Raw genomic sequence first — 19,334 nt, 5'->3', positions numbered from 1 at the left:
TACAATTCAATAAATACAAAAATGGGTCAATTGAAGGGCTCAACAATGTGCTGTAAAAGCAATGATAGGATATGCATATGGCAAAGAAGGCCCAAGGGTGCAGGATGGAAGAGGCTACTATCAAAGGAACTCTTTGTTTCTTTCCATGTTTCCTCTTTCAACAAAGATATCACCAAGCCCATGCTGTGCTTCACTCTTTCCCTCTATCATTGGATCCAATAATCTGAATATTCACTGGTGAACAACAGAGCTGGAAATAAATTCCACTTTGTAAATGCTACCCTCAAATGCATTATTCATTTTTTCGGCTCATTTTAATAACTGCCTCCATGCAAATTGTGTGAGTAGAAATTCATATATGCTATAGGCTTGGATAAAGAAAGAGGCGCTTTACTGTGAAACGTACCATCCTTATCCTCGGGTCCCCCCATTCACCTCTGCATTCGAAGAAATACGAATAATGAAACATCTTGAGACGTATACTGTAGGTGGCCAATATGACATAAAATAAGGTAGTAATGATATCGTATATTACATTTTTTGTGCTTGCACATTAATATAAGCAAATTCTGTCATAGCATAGAAATAAATACCCAAGCCTACAACCAGCTTGGTTGTAGGATGTATGTGCAATATGTCTGTGTGTGGGTAAGGGGCTCGTCTGGATCAATCGGCGGCTTTTAGGAACATCTTTAAAGTCCTACGGCGGGGGGAAGCGGAAAAGTCACCGGTCGGGCTCGCGCTCTCCAATCCGCTCCATGTCTTGTTTTGCCGCGCGCCCGACAGCTTCAGCACTAGGACTGAAACGAGTCTGAAGGAGTCGGCGGAAGAGCGAGCCAAGGGAGGACGGCTAGCGGCACCGAGGGTCACAGGGATGTACAGTAAACACAGGCAGAAAAATGCCCAAATCTTGCCGACACAATGTGGACGTTTTCTTTTTATCCTATCTTTTCTGCTGCTCAACGGCGTCCCGGAGCGGGCGAGCGGGGACCTTGGAGAACAAGGTAAAGAGAAACGCACGCCATGCCGACGCCTCTGTAAAAGTTGTCTTTCTTTTTTATCTACCAGTTGCGCGAAGCGGCTCCTTAGTGCTGTTGTCGGTGACTGTGGTTGCTTTTAAAAAAATGTAGCCCGTTGAATAGTGTTGGCTATTAGGTATTTTGTGGATGAGATATATGTTTATGCAATGGTTCATGTGTAATTTGAGCACTGAAACTTTGCTCCGGAGTGACTTGCTTTTACCAATGTCCATAAAAGGCATAGTATTTAGAGCAATGGATGTCCAGGGCTTTCGTTGTGCCTTTCCCCTCTGGTAGAATATGATTTCTTATATCTCTGCCAATTCTGTTTTGATTTGCCTTTTAGATTGCTGATGGAGTTTCTCAAGCACTAACCGTAATGGATGTGGCAATTAGGCTGCTTAAACTGAGACTTAAACTGATTAGAGAATAGACTCAAATTAACTGTTATAGTCGACCTAGGCTGTGTCTTAAGATATATCATATTGTCCCCATGACGTCCGACCACATATATAAAAGGCTCGTTTGAAGGGAACAGCCTCCGGACTACATCATTGTAATTCAGACCACTGTCATGTGGTTTCAATCGCCTCTGGGCAAAAGACTCATACAATGCTCTCTATTTAAACAAAAATGAAGTTGTTTTGCGGTACATTACCAAGTAGGCTAATGGCAAGATACTCATTCATCCAAACAAGAGTTTCGACTAAACGAGCATTTATCATCTTGCATTTTTGCTGCCTATAGGGGTAATAAACTGCTGTGTGCTCAAATAATCAACATGTCTTTGATGAAAGCGTTACGCTACAGCCAGCTCTACAGCATCATGCGAATAATGATAAGGGGATCACATGGGAATCTTTTTTTCCAAAATATGCATGTGATCGCGATTCATCACAACTCAGGAACGCAAGACAGAAGTAGTGTGGGGGCATTATAAGCTCAAAAAATACATTTATGTGGCTTCAGTCTTTTCACTGACCCGCAGAAATGTAACCTAAACCGAAAGTTACGTCTGGCAGCACGCCTACGGAGGTTTGCAGGGCAACGTTTAACTCTTATGCAGCGACAGAGGCTTTCACATTTACATTGCATATTTACAATTACCATAAACTGTCATTTAACTAACATATGGCTTTCATGTATATGTGTACTGTCTCAGCTCACTACATTCTCTGTATGTCATATACCTAAAGAAGGATCCATTCTTTAGGCTTCTTTCTTTAACCCCCACCAAAAAAAAAAACACGCATAATTAAACACACACACACACACACACACACACACACACACACACACACACACACACAGACAAATAAAAAATGCTAATAATGAATAAAATAATGCACATGCAAGCTAACTGCCAATGTCTATTTGCAAGAATAACCGACAGATAACTGATCACTCTGATCAATTATGATCAGAGTGATCAGTCACCTGACGTGACCTATTGCAATTGTTTGAGAGGCAGTTCATATAGCTGGTATACCTATATATTGTATATAATATATACAGACAGAACACACCAGAGCTGATTTTTTGGTTCGGACCGTTCAGGAATCCTCTCCCGCACTAATAAGCTACTCAGTGGAATGGTAGTATGGCTTCATCTACTCTTAGAAAAAGTAGGCAGAAGATATAGAAAAAGACTATCTCATTCTTGTCATGTCTTAAGGAGAAATGCAATGCACATCTCCCTGTGCTTTTCAGAAGATAATCTAATCAGCACACAATTTACCGGTTGCTTATTACTCATGCGTTTCTTACATTTCCTGCACTTAGAGGAAGAACGCAAAATGGTTTCAGTCGGGTAAACTAACAAACAGAAAAACTAACACCGGCCCATTTTGTTTGCCATCTCCGGCAGACCTTATCTAATGCATTGGAATTGAGCACCTTGACATAAACACACTCTAGCATGACCCCATCAATGCTCACCTCCCCCTTTCCGTCCTACTCTAGGCATACCTGCTGCGTGTTCACCCCCAGCCAACATCATTTCCTTTTAACACTTATTTTGGGCAGCTGAGGTTTTACCTCGCAGGCAGGATCTTGTTTGCTCCTTCAAGAGAGGCTCTCTGTTTGGTGCGTGGGGCTCGGGATATTTATTTTAAATGAAGGTAAAAAAAACGAACCCAAAGCAAAGCGTCAAGACTCTAAGATGGGCCGAGATGGGCTTGATCGTGGCCTCGACACCGCCGCTGTTTCAAGTAGAGAGTACAGTAGATGGCGGTGGAAGGCCTATTTGTCAGGTTGTCAGTTCTGTCGTCAGCCAGCCTGCTGTTGTCACGATGTTCTCTGTGCCCTTTCCGTCAGCCCCCCTCTAAACCACATTGTTGCCTCTCAGATCTCATGATCAAAGGGTTAAAAAGCACACATATTGGTATATGGTATATAGCCCCCCCCCCTCCCCACCCCGACCGAACGCGTCTGTTGCTCCGCACGTCGGACGCCGCGTCAGCGACATGCCTCATTTAACCGCCGGCCGCTGCGGTCCAGCGGTCACCGCCGGCAACCGTCCGCACAACGCTTCCACGCAGGGGGATGATGTTCATGCATATGAACATCATCGGATGATATTCACACACACACAGACACACACACACACACACACACACACACACACACACACACACACACACACACACACACACACAGTACTTTTGGTACTCACCGAGCAAAGGCTAAGAACAATTGACAGCTAGACCCCAAAGCCTAACTCTAGTATGTAGATAACCCCTCCCTAAAACAAGCCTACACTGCATCGTGTGTGTGTGTGTGTGTGTGTGTGTGTGGGGGGGGGGGGGGGGGCAAACACAGTGGTCATGCAAACGGCAGTAGGCGTATGCACAGCCAATCTGGTCGGTGCTTTCTTTGAACGTTGAAAGACAAAGGTGTTCGGCTTCCATTAGTGACAACTCTACCAACACCCACGCTTGCCTTTTCAGCAAAACTGTGGAGCACACTTCTGGACAAGAGTTTGGCATCCCCCACAGCGTTGAGCGGTTCTTCAGAGCGCGGTGGCGGCGTTCTGTGTGCGATACACTCAAAGAGACACAGGTCTCTGATTGGTGAAGGGCCTTTATTTGGCTCGCTGCGTGGGCCGCCTCTCTCTTTATGAGTCCCTTTTAATTTTTCGCGGGGTCATGTTTATCCTCGGTGGTGATGATGACAGTGTGTAGGAGGGGGATGAGGAGAGGACCGCGTTTCAGAAATCCCTTCCTGAACAGCGCCTGGTAGTGATGCACTGGTGCCCCCCCCTGTGTGTGTGCCAGGTTCGCGATGAGATGTGGTTCAGTCCCCCTGCGTAACTTATAGAGTGGGTGAGCCCTTTTATGTTGACCTGAGAATGACTGCGGCTAATGCGTCAAGTAAGCTGTCGCTAGGGTTTGAGAGTTGTAAAGGGACTGGGAGAGAGCAGAATAGAGCAGCTGTAGTGATACGCTAGGGCTGTGGTGCAATCCAACTGAAAGTGTCTCGTACAATGTTACAACAAAGTAACATCACAAAAAACGTTAGTTGTCTTTGTCGTTTCCGACATTTAGTGTACAGCCATTCATGAGCTAATGCCACCTTTTATATCATCATGCATTTATTATTCTTTCACAGCAGAACACTATTTTGCGGTACGTATTTTTACACTATTTCGTCAATGACAATAATGACAATGAAACCGTTGAGGGGGGTGCAGTAGGGGGCACCTATGAAAACCTTTAAAATAAAACAAACTGCTAGAACGTGCCATGGGATCAGCAGGGCCTGGATGGTACACCCCCCCCGGGGGGTCAACCTCAGTAGGACAGCCCAACCCCAGCTCTGCCTCATTCGGTGTGGGCCATAATAGTGCACGGTGCGGTGTGTTGATATGTACTTTTGATTTATTTTATTTTATTTTGTTTGAATGTTGTGTGCTGAGGTTTTTGTTAGATTCATTAGATTTATTTGCACATTGGTGTGCTTAAATATTTTATTGATTTTGTTTTATTTCCGAGGGGTGTGCTGAATATTTCTTCATCTCCCTTTTTTGTTTCATCTCCTTTTGTTCGCACTTCATTTTCCGGCAATTTTGTTTTGAGAATACATGGCTAAATAAGACTCAAGCCTGCCGAAATTTGTTTAATCTTAAACTATGTCTTCATTTGGAAGATGTATAGCTATGGATTAATCAAGTAACACATCAATTATGATCAGAGTGACGTGACCTATTACAATTGTTTGAGAGGCAGTTCATATATCTGGTATACTTGATATATTGTACATAATATATACAGACAGAACACACCAGAGCTGATTTTAAGTGTAAGTCCAGTCTCAAGTCTTATGGTGCCAGTCCAAGTCCAGTCTCCAGTGTTTTCTCAAGTCTTGGCAGGGATAAGTCGACACAGATAAATCCAGGCTGACGCTGACACATTTGCAATCAGCGACTGCAGATTTTTGATGAATAATAAGACGATTAATTAGCGATTGTTTGTTTGATGTTGTTGTTGTTTGTTGTGTAAAACATGTTTATTAATATGTATTTAGGGAGAGAATCAGTAATACACACTGAAACCTGCCTCAGCGCCAGGGCCTGAAGTTAACTTTTCCAGTCTCCACCCACTGCTGCTGGTGGATAAAAATAATTTACCAACAACACAAGCTTCTAACCAGAGAAAAAATCTAAGATTAAAGACAACGGAAAAGACAGAGCGTGGATGTTGTTGAAGAGATGTAGTCCGACAGTAAAACAAAAACAAAATGTTTCTAGATGAAATTCAATGTCACAAGTTTGAATATGATAACGGATTACAATGTAAGTCTGTAAACAAAACATTGTTGTTGAAATAGTAACAAATTCACGGCCCGGGTTCCAATTTCATTCCTTTATCTGGAAATCACAGGACTGTGGTTGCGTTTGCTTTGTTCAATCCATTCGGCATAATTACATTTTCTACTTCACAAGTAAAGCAACGGCAATTTGAACTGAATTAGAGAGGAACACCAATCACTGACAGCAGGGGTTAGACAGCAGGGTTTCCTAAAAAGCACAAGGCTTGGCCAATCCTAGGTGGGATGGACGGTTTCGACTCGTTGTTGATCAGCCTCCGTGTCTGTGCCGTGACGTGTGGAATATTCAATACAGGATTACGCCGTGTTTATTGACTTCGAAGCGACTTGATTTTCGGATAGGCCTGTTGAATATTCAACAGATATTTCGCAAGCGGTGATGAAGCGATGTAAAGGGTAGCGGTGAAAGGTTCAGCAGGGAACCTCCTGCTGTGTCTAGCGGCGTTTACTGAAGGGCTGCCGAGATCACAGTGCTAAACCGCTGAAGACAGGTGATCCCCAGGACAGATCCCAGTGTGTCTCGCGGGCTACCTGACGTGCTTCAGAGGCTGCAGGACTGTGGCGCTGCCCCTCCGAGTGCGGGGCCATCCGGCGGGGCCGCTCAGGGGACCCTGGGCTGCGGTGATTATTCAGTGTTTTCCCTATAGGCTCTCAGCGGTGGGTCAACAAACAAACAACAAACAACAAACAATGCATTCAGTGATTATTTACCATATTCCTTAGAAGCTTACAGAATTTGAGCTTTAAGTCCCCAGAGAGACTTGAGGCTTGAAGCGCTGGAGTCTCGGTTAAGTCAAGGCTCACAGCAGGCGAGCCTAAGGCAAGTCCCCATTTTTTTTTCGCGAATCCAGTCCGAGTCTCAAGTCTGCAGTGCCCATCTCTGTCACACACAGATATACATAGGTGCTATCATGCGGCTCTACTAAGATCCCATTTTTTTGCATGGTTGTGTTGAATCCAAAGCAAAATGCCTTTGGTGCACCCAGCATTATTTCAATATATTATATATATATTAAAAAAATATATAATATATATATTATATTTTATTGGTATATATATTATCTTTGGCTTAGCTGATTGCAGTAGTAATTCAGCATCGCCGATCCCCTTCTGGAGGTCTGGGGGAAACGCTGTGCTTGAGGTGAAGCTTTAGGCCAAGATGGGTGTGTTTGTGTTTGTAAACTGAGCTGTCCAGAGAGGGGGAAAGAAATAAACTCCTCTTAAAATGAAGTCATGGACTTAAAAGCCTTGTGTCCCTCACAGTCACTTCAAGATTTTCAATTACCGGGAAAATCTCCCAGTTGCACCGTCGCATTGAATACGATCATTATTTTATTGTAATCACTCCCGGCCATTCCCCGAGCCTTAATCTATCTCTCTTACTCTATCTCTCTCTCTTTCTCTCCCTCTTCCTTTTATCTTTCTTAATCTCATTTCCCCTTCTCTCTTTCTGTCTTCTCTCCATTCCCCCATCTCTGCTGTATCTCTCGCTCTCTCTCTCTCTCTCTCTCTCTCTCTCTCTCTCTCTCTCTCTCTCTCTCTCTCTCTTCTGTGTTAGTTTCTTCCTGTTTCTTCTGCTTAAAAAAAGCTTAATTAGCATGAAATTACACACACCCTCGTTACCAAAGTGCAACCCCATAGCTGTCTTACAATTAATGTAAACCGAAATAAACAACATAATTATAACATCATAGCCACAACAGTTATTTTTAATTGGTAAATTGGTATGATTGTTAGAATTGAGTAAATGTCTCTCACTCCATTTATCTCACCCACTCTCTCTCACCCACACACAAACATACACACACACAAAATGAAACCCATGGTTATTAGCTATTCAGCAGTAAACGCACTGTGTGAATAATATACAGCAGGGCATTACTAGGAAAGGTCAAACATTGAATGCAAATGTAAAACACTTTTGTTACGGTATTACTCTGCTCAGTGGGACTGTAAAACAGTCTTTATAGGATGATATACAATACATTTTGTGCCACACAGTTCGACCTCGTGTATCACCCCATATATTGCAGTAATATTATACCACGGGCGATACTATGGCCTAACTACTGCAGTAATGGTTTTGTGTCTTCGTTTTGCAATGGCTGTCTAAACGGACCTGCTTAGTGCACAGCATGAATTTTGAGATTCATCCTCGGTGTGTCATAACGAGGAAGGTCCTTATTAAACACCAACAACAAAGCTGTTTCAAATGCCACCGTGGGAGTAGGGCCGAATGATTAATCGATTTCAAACCGACAACGCAATGTAATAGAATGCGATTTCCAAATCGCAAAGGCTGCGATTAAAATGTTTTGTTACTGCTACTGACTGAAGATCAGTAAGATTGTTGGTCATGCTACAGACTGATTTATTGCTTGTTTAGTGAAAAATACGGAACATAAGAAACTTTAAAGAGAAAAATCCCATACTAAATCGCAATCGCAATATTGGTCGAAATATTCACAATTCGGTTATTTCCCCAAATCGTTCATCCCTACGTGGGAGTGAAAGACTGTCAGCTGCTCTGTATTTTCTCTCCCTTTTCCAACTCTTTCTCCCTCCCTGAGACTCTTCTCCTCCGGCTTCACATTCCACCACAACATCCCTAAGTGGGATTGAGGAAACACAAGCCAAAACCAAACATCTCTCTCTTCCCATTCAGCGTGACAGGGAAAGGACCCAGATGTACACACAGGGCCCCAGCAGGGAACGACGCGTTCCAGAAATATCTGAAAATATCAGTCAATTCCAACTGTGGTTGGAGTTGACTTAGCGGGGACTAGCAAGAGAGGCAGGGGTAAACAATGCATTCATATTGATGCTGCCATGAGTGGAATATCTATCCATGAAAGCTGTATTGAGTGGGAATCTTTAGTAGTCTTAATCTTAATTAGCTGTTCAACAAGATAGCCCAGGCAATCCCCAACCAGATAAAGTTTGTCTTTGCTTGTTATGTATTCCAACCTGCACATCCATATTATTATTCGTCCTTCTTCCCTTTCAGCAGCCGATGATGAATGTGTTGAAAGGTTTCAGTGTTTCCCCTCTGTGCATCCAGCAGTGGAGCAAGGCTGGATCAGTAGTGCCACAGCCATCGGCCATGCACCCGAATACTGTTTGTTTTATTTAAAAACACATGTAGATGGCTCCTTACTGCAGCTACCCCACAGTCTTATTGTTATAGCACCGAAGGAGAACATTATTGTTGGAATGCAACAGAGCCTTGCACATCAGCATCGTGCACGTGCACATCCCCACCGTGCACGTGTACGTGCACATCATCAGCACCTTGCACGTGCAAGTCAGCACCGTGCACGCGAACATCAGCACTGTTCAGAGGCACATTAGCCCCGTTTGGGCACAAATCAATATAGTTCACCTCACACACACCACAGCCTCGGTTCTGAATAAATCATAGTGGAAACACTGAGATATTGTCATGATGGGGATTTCGCTCCATTTCCATTTTTATATTATAAAAATGCACAATACGCAGTGATGCATTCAAAATCAAACTCTAATGAATTCAATTCAGGTTGAAATTGAAGGCAATTTTAGGGCATTGTGTCAAAATAACATGAAGACAATTGACTGTGTGCTGTCTTTCTCTCTCCATCCGAGTCTCTCACCCTGTCTATCTCTATCTATCTTTCTATTTACGATCTATCCTAGTGTCTCTCTCTCTCTCTCGCTCTCTCTCTCTCTCTCTCTAGGATCAACCAAGGGAAATGATTTACCTTGGCAGATGTTTGTTTGAGCAGGGAGAGAGCGTGTGTGTGTGTGTGTGTGTGCGCCCGCTGGCAGAGGCGATTGAGATGAAAGAAGAGACAATCAAAGGGGGCTTGGAAAACAGGATACTGGGCAGCGCAGTGGGAGCAATGGGCAGCGGCAACACAGTGGTGGCTCAGACGCCGATACGTGCGCGTCGAGGGGTCGGCTTTGTAAACAGAACACAAGACCGCACAGGAGCAAGAGGCGTGTCGGAAGTGAGTGTAGTTTCACTTTGTTTGCGGAAATCGATCGCTCCGTCTCACTTTGGCGTTCCCTGGAGCGTTTGAGTGTCCTATCCGGTGCCACCGCCCATGCGGGGGTCAGGGAAGAACACGGAGTGGGCTGGAGCAGGTGGATCCTTGTTCCTAAGCACCCGACAACGTAACGTTTACACTGAGAGCTGTTCAGTTCCTCAGAGTTTCTGAGGCACTTGCTTTCTTAATCCTTCATTATTCTTTTGTTTTTCCAACAAACAGTTACAAATGTGTTAATGGGTTTGTTAATGGGTTGTCTCAGGGAAAGGCAAACGTCTTGCCAGATTGTCTTCGCTCATCGTGATAGCCAGAAAGACCTTCACCTCATTGTTGACGTGCAGCTATGGTGAGAGCCAATACCCGGTGGCTCGTTATCATTAAACAGTCGCTTTGTTTCTCGGCGGATGGAAACGGGAGGTGAACCATAAAACCCCTCGTAAAATCAGTATTTGTTCTCCAAAATCTGTGCCATTTTAACTGCAGTTTTTAGTTTTTTAGGCTCTTGTTGAAGAGGAGTTGCCGACATAATAGTGTTTGTTAGTAACGGTGTTGTGAAGCCCCCCCTTTCCCTCCCATGGAGGGAGAGCAGCCAAACGCAGGTTGGCCTACATTTTAATCCATTTGTCTGCACGCAGATTAACAACAGGGCTGTTGTGATAATTAAACCATTTTCTTAGCCAGATGCTGCGCTGAAATCAAGGTAATTTGGCTCGCTCCTGAAGTGCAAATCATATTCAGCTCCTAATCATCGCAGGGTACGGCTAAGCCTCTGTCTCACATAAAGCAGATCTCGGCCATCGCTGGACACGCCGTGCCTCAGAAACCAAAGCGGTGACTCATAGGCCTCGTCCGCCTGGAATAAAGAGCGGTTAAGGCGTGAGTCACAGGAAAGGGGTACGTGGAACGCCGCGGCAAGTGTACAGAACAACACCTCTTTAGGTGTTGTTCTGGGCCAAGACCCTGGACTTTGACGCAGTTTGGTCAGTTTGGTCTTCACATGTGGTACTACCTTACTACCTTAGTGTGAGAGCCTTATCCTCTGACTTGAACGTCAGACTTTGTCTTACTTCACATTTAGGTTGTGCTTATGCTTTGTTTGATCTTCCTGGCAGCTTGCACTTGTTCACTTGGTCCTCATTTAAAGAGCAGCCATGCTTTAGAATGGCTGCGGTTAGTGCCAGTTTGGGCTTCGCTAGACGACAGTGTTCCTGAGTGGTGGAAGACCATTGTCCCTGTGTGTGTGTGTCTGCACTCCCCTATTGTACTGTTATTATTTTAGATTCATCTAAGTCTACCTTACCTTTTTGTAACTCAAGCAGAGAGAAAAAAGGTAATACTCTGTCACACACACACACACACACACACACACACACACACACACACACACACACACACACACACACATATATACACACACATATATACACACACACACACACACACACACACACACACACATTATCACTTTACAAGAAATAGGGAGGTGTGAGTCTCTGCAAATGAAAAGCGTTTGCTCTCTGGCAGTGTTGCAGTCAAAATAAAACCACAGGCACATGTTTTTAATATCGTGTGTGTGTGTGTGTGTGTGTGTGTGTGTGTGTGTGTGTGTGTGTGTGTGTGTGTGTGTGTGTGTGTGTGTGGGGGGGGGGCAGGGGGAGTGCTGCTCGGGTGGTGCTGTATCTGCCTGGGGTTTATTAAGCATCGTTGAGCTGTGGTGTTCACTCACTGGGTGTGTGTGTGTTTGTGTGTGTGTGTGTGCATGTTTGTTTGTGTGTGTGTGTGTGTGTGTGGTGGACACCATTTTTCTATTTTTGCTGTCTTCTGCTGTTTCGGCTGAAGCTATTAGCCAACTTTCAAATCTTTTTATTTTGCAGAGACGAGGGTGTAATGATAAGTTAGTTTTCATCCTTGTGTCACTGGTGAAAAATAATATGTATATGGCTTTCTGGAGAATGGCCCTAGCTCTACAGAACCAAGGAAAAATAGAAGATTCACACACAGGCTATACCTGTTATTCACCTGGGTGAAGAAACCTTGTTGAATCTTTGAGGAGACCAAGATAATCTATGGAAATGCATTCCAAATGCAACCAGACAGGGCAAATGGAAGGCAGAACGAAAGTTAATGCATTGAGTTGTCATGGTCCCCAAAGATTCTGGAAGGTTTCCCCACCCAACTTTACAAACAAATGTGGCCGCCAGCTGGTTATAATGTCCATCAGCTCTGTGCCAAGTGTACAAGCTTGGCCTCAGCGATAGCTCCATCGTTCAACATTAGGCTGAGGATTCTGCTCTTGATCTGTCCATGGATCTAATTACAGAAACACCCGACGTCCATGCAAAGTGTTCCCGCAGCGGCGGCCACATCTCAACCTCGGTGTGACAAGATCAATTGCAGATGTTAACGAAACAACTTGAATGCGTTTCCTTTGTATCGTCGACTATTGAGTCCTTCAGCGGATGCCTTCATCCGAAGCGTCTTGGACTGAATGAAGGAGCAGGGAAGGGCTAGGGTCTCTTGTTCGGGTCGGCCTGCTTCAGGTAGGCTTCGGAAACACGGGGGACCTTCACACCCTAGCCACCGATACACCACCCTGCCCTTGTGTGTACATTTTTAAGTAAATGGATGCCAAACAATCTGTCTCCATCATATTGACCGGTGGGCGTATTGTTTCATTCGCACCCTTATAACGAATTGAAAAGGTAAACTATTGATTACAAGAAAGAAAGCCTAACCCTACCGGAACAGGGGTATTTTCCTTCAAAATAGCGCGATATTCAGGCTGCTCCCTTGAACCCGTCAGGATGAAGAGTAGGCTAACAGTGGAACTCCATTAACATTCCCTGTCTCCCGCAACACCCTGGCAGTGATTACTCCCTCCGAGGATCATTTGTGCGCGCGTTCGGGTGAATTGTGTGAAGTGTGTGTGCGCGGATGGACGTGTGGACTTGAATTAGCCGCTCAGGTGCGATGGCGTTCAGCGATAACGAAGGCCTGAGCCCCGGCCGCTTCCTGGTAGGCCCAGAACGGGCTGGCAGGGAGGGAATAGAGCTGGGATTACCCTCCGCACAAAGAGCCTGCGAAGAGGGAGCCACTTCATTCCAATTCCCCTGCCTCGCTCTACTCTTTATTTCCAGCCCGCATCCGATCGAGGCCCTCCAAATGTCACGGAAACCCCCCACACACACACACACACAAACCCCCCACCACCAACCGCACAACTGCCTCTTCCAGTTATAGGCGAACGCCTGCTGACATTTATGGATCCCTTTCAGTCTCAGCCACTATTAATTGGTGACCTTAGCTCAAGGGGAGGGTGGGGCTAGGGGTGGGGGTGGGGGTGGGGGGTAACCCATGGTAACAGGGGGCCATCACCATCTTGTTCCGAGAGTCAAAGTGTCCTCCCGGGTGTGCTCCTGATATTAATCGCGTTCCTTTGCGGCGGCGGTCGAGGGGAGGAGTGGAGCAGGGTGGAGTGTGTGGCTTACTAAGCCCGGGCCGCATTGGCCTGTGTGTGTGGAGAGCTACCACGCTAGGGCTGCACGCTCAACAGTGTGCATGCTTAAGACGCGTCCCCTTAATGGCTCGCCGGCGTCGGCTCCGTCTGACAGGTCCTCCAAGCACTGCCAGCTTGTGACGCTTGGGGGTGGGGAAAGCACTTTAGGCATGAGGGTGAGGAACTGAGGGTGTCAAGGCCTGGCTTTGGTGTCAAGCAATCACCCGGGAGTGATCGGACCGACCAAACAACAGGGCATGTTTCAGAGGGAAGAAAAGAAAAATAGAGATATTAATAATGTGCGGTATGTTCATACCCGACCTCAACTCAAAGGCCCTTTTTAGCTGAACGAAAGACATTAGGGGCTTCGGCCGTCATTGCTTTGTGGAGGTGGCTCTGAGTGTGTCAGCCCAGGCGAGAGACGAATGACTCACTGTTGGCCTCTCTCTGAAACCAATGTGCTAACGAGCCATCGTTTAAGTCCTCCCTCTCGACCGTCCCCGTAATGGATGTGGATCTGGAGCGATCAGTATTAATTCCTTCTCATTCATGGAGCCGTTCATAACCGTTGTTGAACTTCAGAACACTATGGGGTCTGTTTGAGGTCATTGGTGCCTGGTGCCGGTTCCTCAGAGATCCTCTGGTCCGGTACATCTCCACCACCGTCCCCTCTTCAAGGTCCACCTGCTTACCCCACTAGGCACGATATGTTGTCAGGGTCCTGCAGAAACAACAAGGGTTTGTTTCTGCAACGAAACAACAATTCATTGATACAATCCTTTTTATAATTTCCGTGCTCGACAGACATTGTAAGAAAACAACATCAGAATGATAGATGTTACACACAGATAGGAAAAATATCAAATATTTCTCATTACAATTCATGATAACGCAAGGCTATGACGCAAACACACAAAGCCTTGGATTGCAGCATTTTGCAAAAGCTGTTTCCTGTAATTCTCTTGTTAGTTTGTTGTTCGTGAAGTGGTTTCAATCATACACTCCATTATATATCTGTACTGTAATTAAGTAACAAGGACACACACATTTCATAACAGGCAGTTACATCAATTGCCTTGCAGCACTAAGCGCAGTCATGAGTATTTATAAGTATTTATATTTATGAGTATTTATATTTAGTGTGGGTAACTTCCCTTTCTACAGTTTTGTGTCGACAGCATTTGCCAGTCGCTGCAAGTCAAATCACTGTGCGAGAAGAGGACATATTTCTGCAATCGTGATGCAATCACACGAGACCTTTTGACCCAGTGTGGAGAGTTGAATAAAGAGAGGGGTCTATTAGAGGAGTTATTAACCGATTATTTTCTTTTTTAACTCTCCCATAGCGTTGCCACGGAAGCGCACGGTGACGGCCCACTGGCTCTCGGAGGGGCGCCCCAGAAGAAATGTGGGGGACTCCATGCAGGTGAGTGCAATCCCTCCCCTTCCTTCCTTACCCCAGGGCTCTGCTGAACGGGCTCCGTGCTGCATCAGCCATCATTGGAGCTGAGCAGGTCATGAGACGGTCAACTTACAGCTTTTTTATATTTATTATATGTATGTCAACCTCAGCTATTTCATATGCTGAAGTTGACGTACATATGTATGTCGGGTCATGTTGTGGGCAAGTGGTGCCTCATACCAATCGCCTTGTGTGTTTGTGCTTTGCTTCTGTTGACACATTTGACTTGCGTGAAGTAGGAAATCCCAAAAAAATATTCAACTGTGTATCATCGGTCGACATCCTATCATATTATGTTCTCCCGAACAGCAAACATGCACCGTTACATTTGCTAGAAAGTACAAATAAAACGAGCAGAGTCTATTTCCGCCGCCAAAAAACATCCCGAAACGTTATTTCCCCGTCTATCCCAACACCTCCTCACGTGCGTCAGGCTTTTCTACTACTATCCTAAACATTGTGTTCTCTGGGCGTGCCTTGGTGAGGCATGACAGATGTAAAAGGTTTGGTTCCTCTGTGGGTTCCTCTTCTTGTCTCCGTGTGTCTTACCAGGGCCCCTGACAGTGAGATGTCTTTCCAGATGACTGCCTTTTGTCTAAGCGCTTTGCTCTCTGGACGGCGCACACATCAACAGGCCTGTCGCAGCGTAGATACACTCACATGCAGACTCGCAAATGGCAGACGACGTGCAGGCTGACATGAACGCACACACACACAGACACGCACGTGCACGCGCATACGCGCACACACACACACACATGCACAACGTATACAATCGCACTAGGGGGAAGGTTGTCTAGCCCCATTGGGTGTTTTGGCACGAATCTATCCATTATGCAATAAACAAACAGCGAACCCATCGCTGGGTTTAGCACCTTCCCAAGTTCCCATAATCCATTGCAGTGTGTCCGTTGCACATTGCTCATGGCTAAACAAAAATCCATAGATGAAGATGTAAATGGGAGCCTAGCCTGTGTCCATGCGTGGGCGGATTTGGAACGATGTATCTGTATCTCTACCTTCTTCCTAGGGCCAGATTCTGAAATTGTAAATGAAGAGGAAACGCTCTCGAAAAAAAACAAAAGCCGTTAACTTTTTTTTGCCACGGCGGAGAAATGCGTTGGCGCAGTCTCAGAGAGCATGAAGGGGGTCACCGGAGTGTCATACAGGGCAGGATACAGCGCTTAGAACGCTTTCCCTTTTGACTCTATTGAACCGGCTGCCATTTTTGCTCAGAAACAGCATTTTCTTTTCCAGGGGAAGTGTATTCAGATTGTTTATGTTTAAAAAAAACAAAAAAAAAGGAGCTCAATGAAATAAGCCTGTACTACACCATATACTGCAGTCTAGCAGATGTTTCTGCACAGCCCCCATGGGATCATTTGGCAGGAGGGGGAAGAAGAGCTGGGAGGAGGGGGAGGGTGGGGGCGGAGGAGAGGGGGGTTTAGGGGGGAGGGAGGGGGACGGATGAAGAGAAACTCAGAAAAGTGATTCCCAGATTGAACCATCATCTCTCTCTCTCTCTCTCTCTCTCTCTCTCTCTCTCTCTCTCTCTCTCTCTTTGTCCCTCTCTCTCACTCTCCCTATACTCTTTTGCTCTCTCTCTCTCTCTCTCTCTCTCTCTCTCTCTCTCTCTCTCTCTCTCTCTCTCTCTCTCTCTCTCTCTCTCTCGCTTTGTCCCTCTCTCTCACTCTCCCTATACTCTTTTGCTCTCTCTCTCTCTCTCTCTCTCTCTCTCTCTCTCTCTCTCTCTCTCTCTCTCTCCCTCTCCCTCTCCAGGGCAGCCCAGTCGGGCGAGTCTTAAGTATATTGTCTCTCCTCTGGCGGAGTGCCGACTCAAAGTGATTATGGTGTCTTTGCGCGACGCTCAGACATGTGCTATTACGCCTCTTGTTACCGTGCTGTGCGTCGTCATGAACCTCATTCTGGGGATAATTGAATGCAGCATTTAAAGGCGTTTTCACAATAAGTAAACTTAGTGTTTGAGTTCCAGACAACATGTTTTTGAAGCTGTTTGCTGGATATAGCTTTTAGGAAAAAAGATCTCGCCTACCGCTATTCCACTCTGTTTCAGTCCCTTCAGAATGCGCTGTTTCTGGTGTCTGTAGCTTTAATGCAAATGAGCTGCTGCCCATTGACCAATGAGCTGTCAGACTGAACCACAGCATGGAGGAGAAGGGATTGTTGCCGTTTGTGGACTCCTGGAGCTCTATATCTATATCATATAATATAATAATAATAATATTATATAGGGGTATTTGTATAATATTATATCTAATATCACGGCCAAAAGCTATGTGCGCCTCGGATGATATTATGAATCATAAAGACTGCGTCTGACGTGACGTCTCTGTACTTTCACCACAAGTAAAGACTCGTAGTGGGGGTTATCTCGGCCATGGTTGAGAAGAATTGGGGGAAAGGAAGTTTGGCCTTGACTCTCTGAAGTCCATGAACCGCGACATGGAGGAGAAAGGGATTGTACTCTGGGAGCTGAGCTGCCGGACTGCCGCCGTCGAAGCCATTCGGCCGCCACTGAAGCTTCGGCGGCAGTCCGGCAGCTCAGCTCCCAGAGTACAATCCCTTTCTCCTCCATGTCTCCTCCTCCGGACTCGGCGGCAGTCCGGCAGCTCCGGAGGGCGGAGGCAGTCCGGCAGAGAGGGGTTGTACTCCCGGAGCTGAGCTGCCGCCGAGTTCCCCCCGCCGGAGCTGCTCGTCTGCTGGTCCACAAAATCTTAGCTATGCTCTGATTGGAGGGGAGTAGGGAAGTGGGAGGTAATATTCAACTGTGCCCCCTTCCTACGTAGGAGGGGGCGCCGAAACGGACTTGCTCGTTTGGTAACTGTAGGCGGGGTACTTTCAGAAATGCATATCTCACTCAAAAAATCATGTACAGACTTTTTTCAAAGTTTGTGTAGCTGCGCACTTGGAATTACCACACAGGATGCAGAGAGCTTCGACTGGTGTTCGACTTTAATTCTCTTTTCCTTTCACCACTGGCATTTTAACACCTTCTGACACCGTGAAAACTATGAAAATGGACAGAAATACAAGTGCCATAGTACCAGATTTCAGTGAATACATAGAAATCATGTTCACATTTTAAATTCAAACCGACATCACGATGTATTAGAACGTTAAATGCAAATCGTAAAGGCTACGCAAAAAAATTAAATTTGGTGGAGATCAGCAAGATTCGTATTTATTTTTATTTTCCAACTCAATAGTTAAATAAAGATGTTAGAATATCAATTCTTGCAGCAATTAATCTCAACATATAGGCCTGGCCTAAAAGAGAGTGCAGTTTATATGTCGACTGCCTCCAATGTTGTGTTGGTCATACTATAGAATGATCTATTGCTTGTTTAGTGAATAATTTCACTAAGTTTCTTTTTACATGTTCGAAATAAATTTCAATCAAATCAAATTCAATCAAATAATACAGAACATAGAACTTTAAAAAGAAAAATCGCATTCTGAAACCCCCCCGCCCTTTTACTTTGGAGGATCAGAAGGAGATCAAATGGAGGATAGTCAAATGGTTGGGTGAACCACGGAGCCTGGCTTCGTGTCTGGGGAGTGGGAGCTGTGAGGGCCACGCTGGCGACATGGAACTGCATGAGGAAGTGCAGCGCCCTGGTGCTGTTTGTGCTAGCATGCTAATGAGGAGATAATGACACGCGCCATCCTGCCAGCATCAACAGGATGCTAATTGGAGTGGAGGCGGGGAGGGACCGGGAACATGCAAGACGGGGAAGAGACAATTCAAGATGGCCCCCATGTGTGGAATTATAATTTTGATTTTTTTATTGTTTTTTTCTTTCTCGTCGTCACCACACCCATTTCTTTTTTATTCACAGGGTAGGATCTTTTAAGTGAGGTTTTTATGTTTCTTTGAGTAGGGAATACTATATAGGGGCACGCTTTTTCATACCCTGCCATATATTCTTTTTTTGGGCATTTTTTTTCATATTATTATTTAAATCGGTCCATGTTTGTAGCGCAAAAAAAACAAAAAAAGCAAGTAGAATCTTATTGTTTTCAACGGAGCAGGCAATTAGAAAACGTGTGTCACAGGAGTACATGCATGCAAAAACATATATTCTATAAATATATAAACATATATATTGCGGCCTTGTGCTTTGGGCCTTTCGAGAGGGCCCAGTTCTTTTCTGCCTTCCTCGCTCCCAGCCTTTTCCGTTTAGGAGAAATGATCTCATCAGATCTCCAGCCGTCCTTAAGTACTGGCAACCATTGAACACATGTGTAACATATGTATGTGTTACCGCCTCATCTATTTCACTCTGCTGGTCCCTGTGTTGCTTAATTGGTAGAGCATGGCACTAAAAACGACCAGTCAATGGCTCATTCCCCATGCTGTAATGCAAAACATTGGAGATAAGGTCTGGATAAAGGCCTTCAACAAATCACATGCATAATATATATTTAAACAAATCTGGGCTGGAAACAATGTTGAGTTATGTTTGGAGTGCAGAGATCTG

At 45.3% G+C, this 19,334-nt stretch overlaps 1 protein-coding gene across 1 annotated transcript in view; it reads left to right on the top strand.

Moving 5' to 3' along the window:
* The first annotated feature begins 832 nt into the window (after positions 1–832).
* adam19a (ADAM metallopeptidase domain 19a) overlaps positions 833–19,334 on the top strand; it is a 110,951-nt gene continuing 92,449 nt past the window's right edge. The window contains exons 1-2 of the mRNA XM_079757612.1: positions 833–1,004; positions 14,717–14,796. Coding sequence (XP_079613738.1) covers positions 875–1,004; positions 14,717–14,796 — 210 coding nt within the window. The 5' untranslated portion in view covers positions 833–874. The remainder of the gene's footprint in view (positions 1,005–14,716; positions 14,797–19,334) is intronic.

Source organism: Pollachius pollachius (genome assembly GCF_949987615.1).
Source record: "Pollachius pollachius genome assembly, chromosome: 20".
Classification (NCBI taxonomy): Eukaryota; Metazoa; Chordata; class Actinopteri; order Gadiformes; family Gadidae; genus Pollachius; species Pollachius pollachius.
Note: the sequence above shows the minus strand (reverse complement) of the source record. Positions and strands in the feature narration are given on the sequence as shown.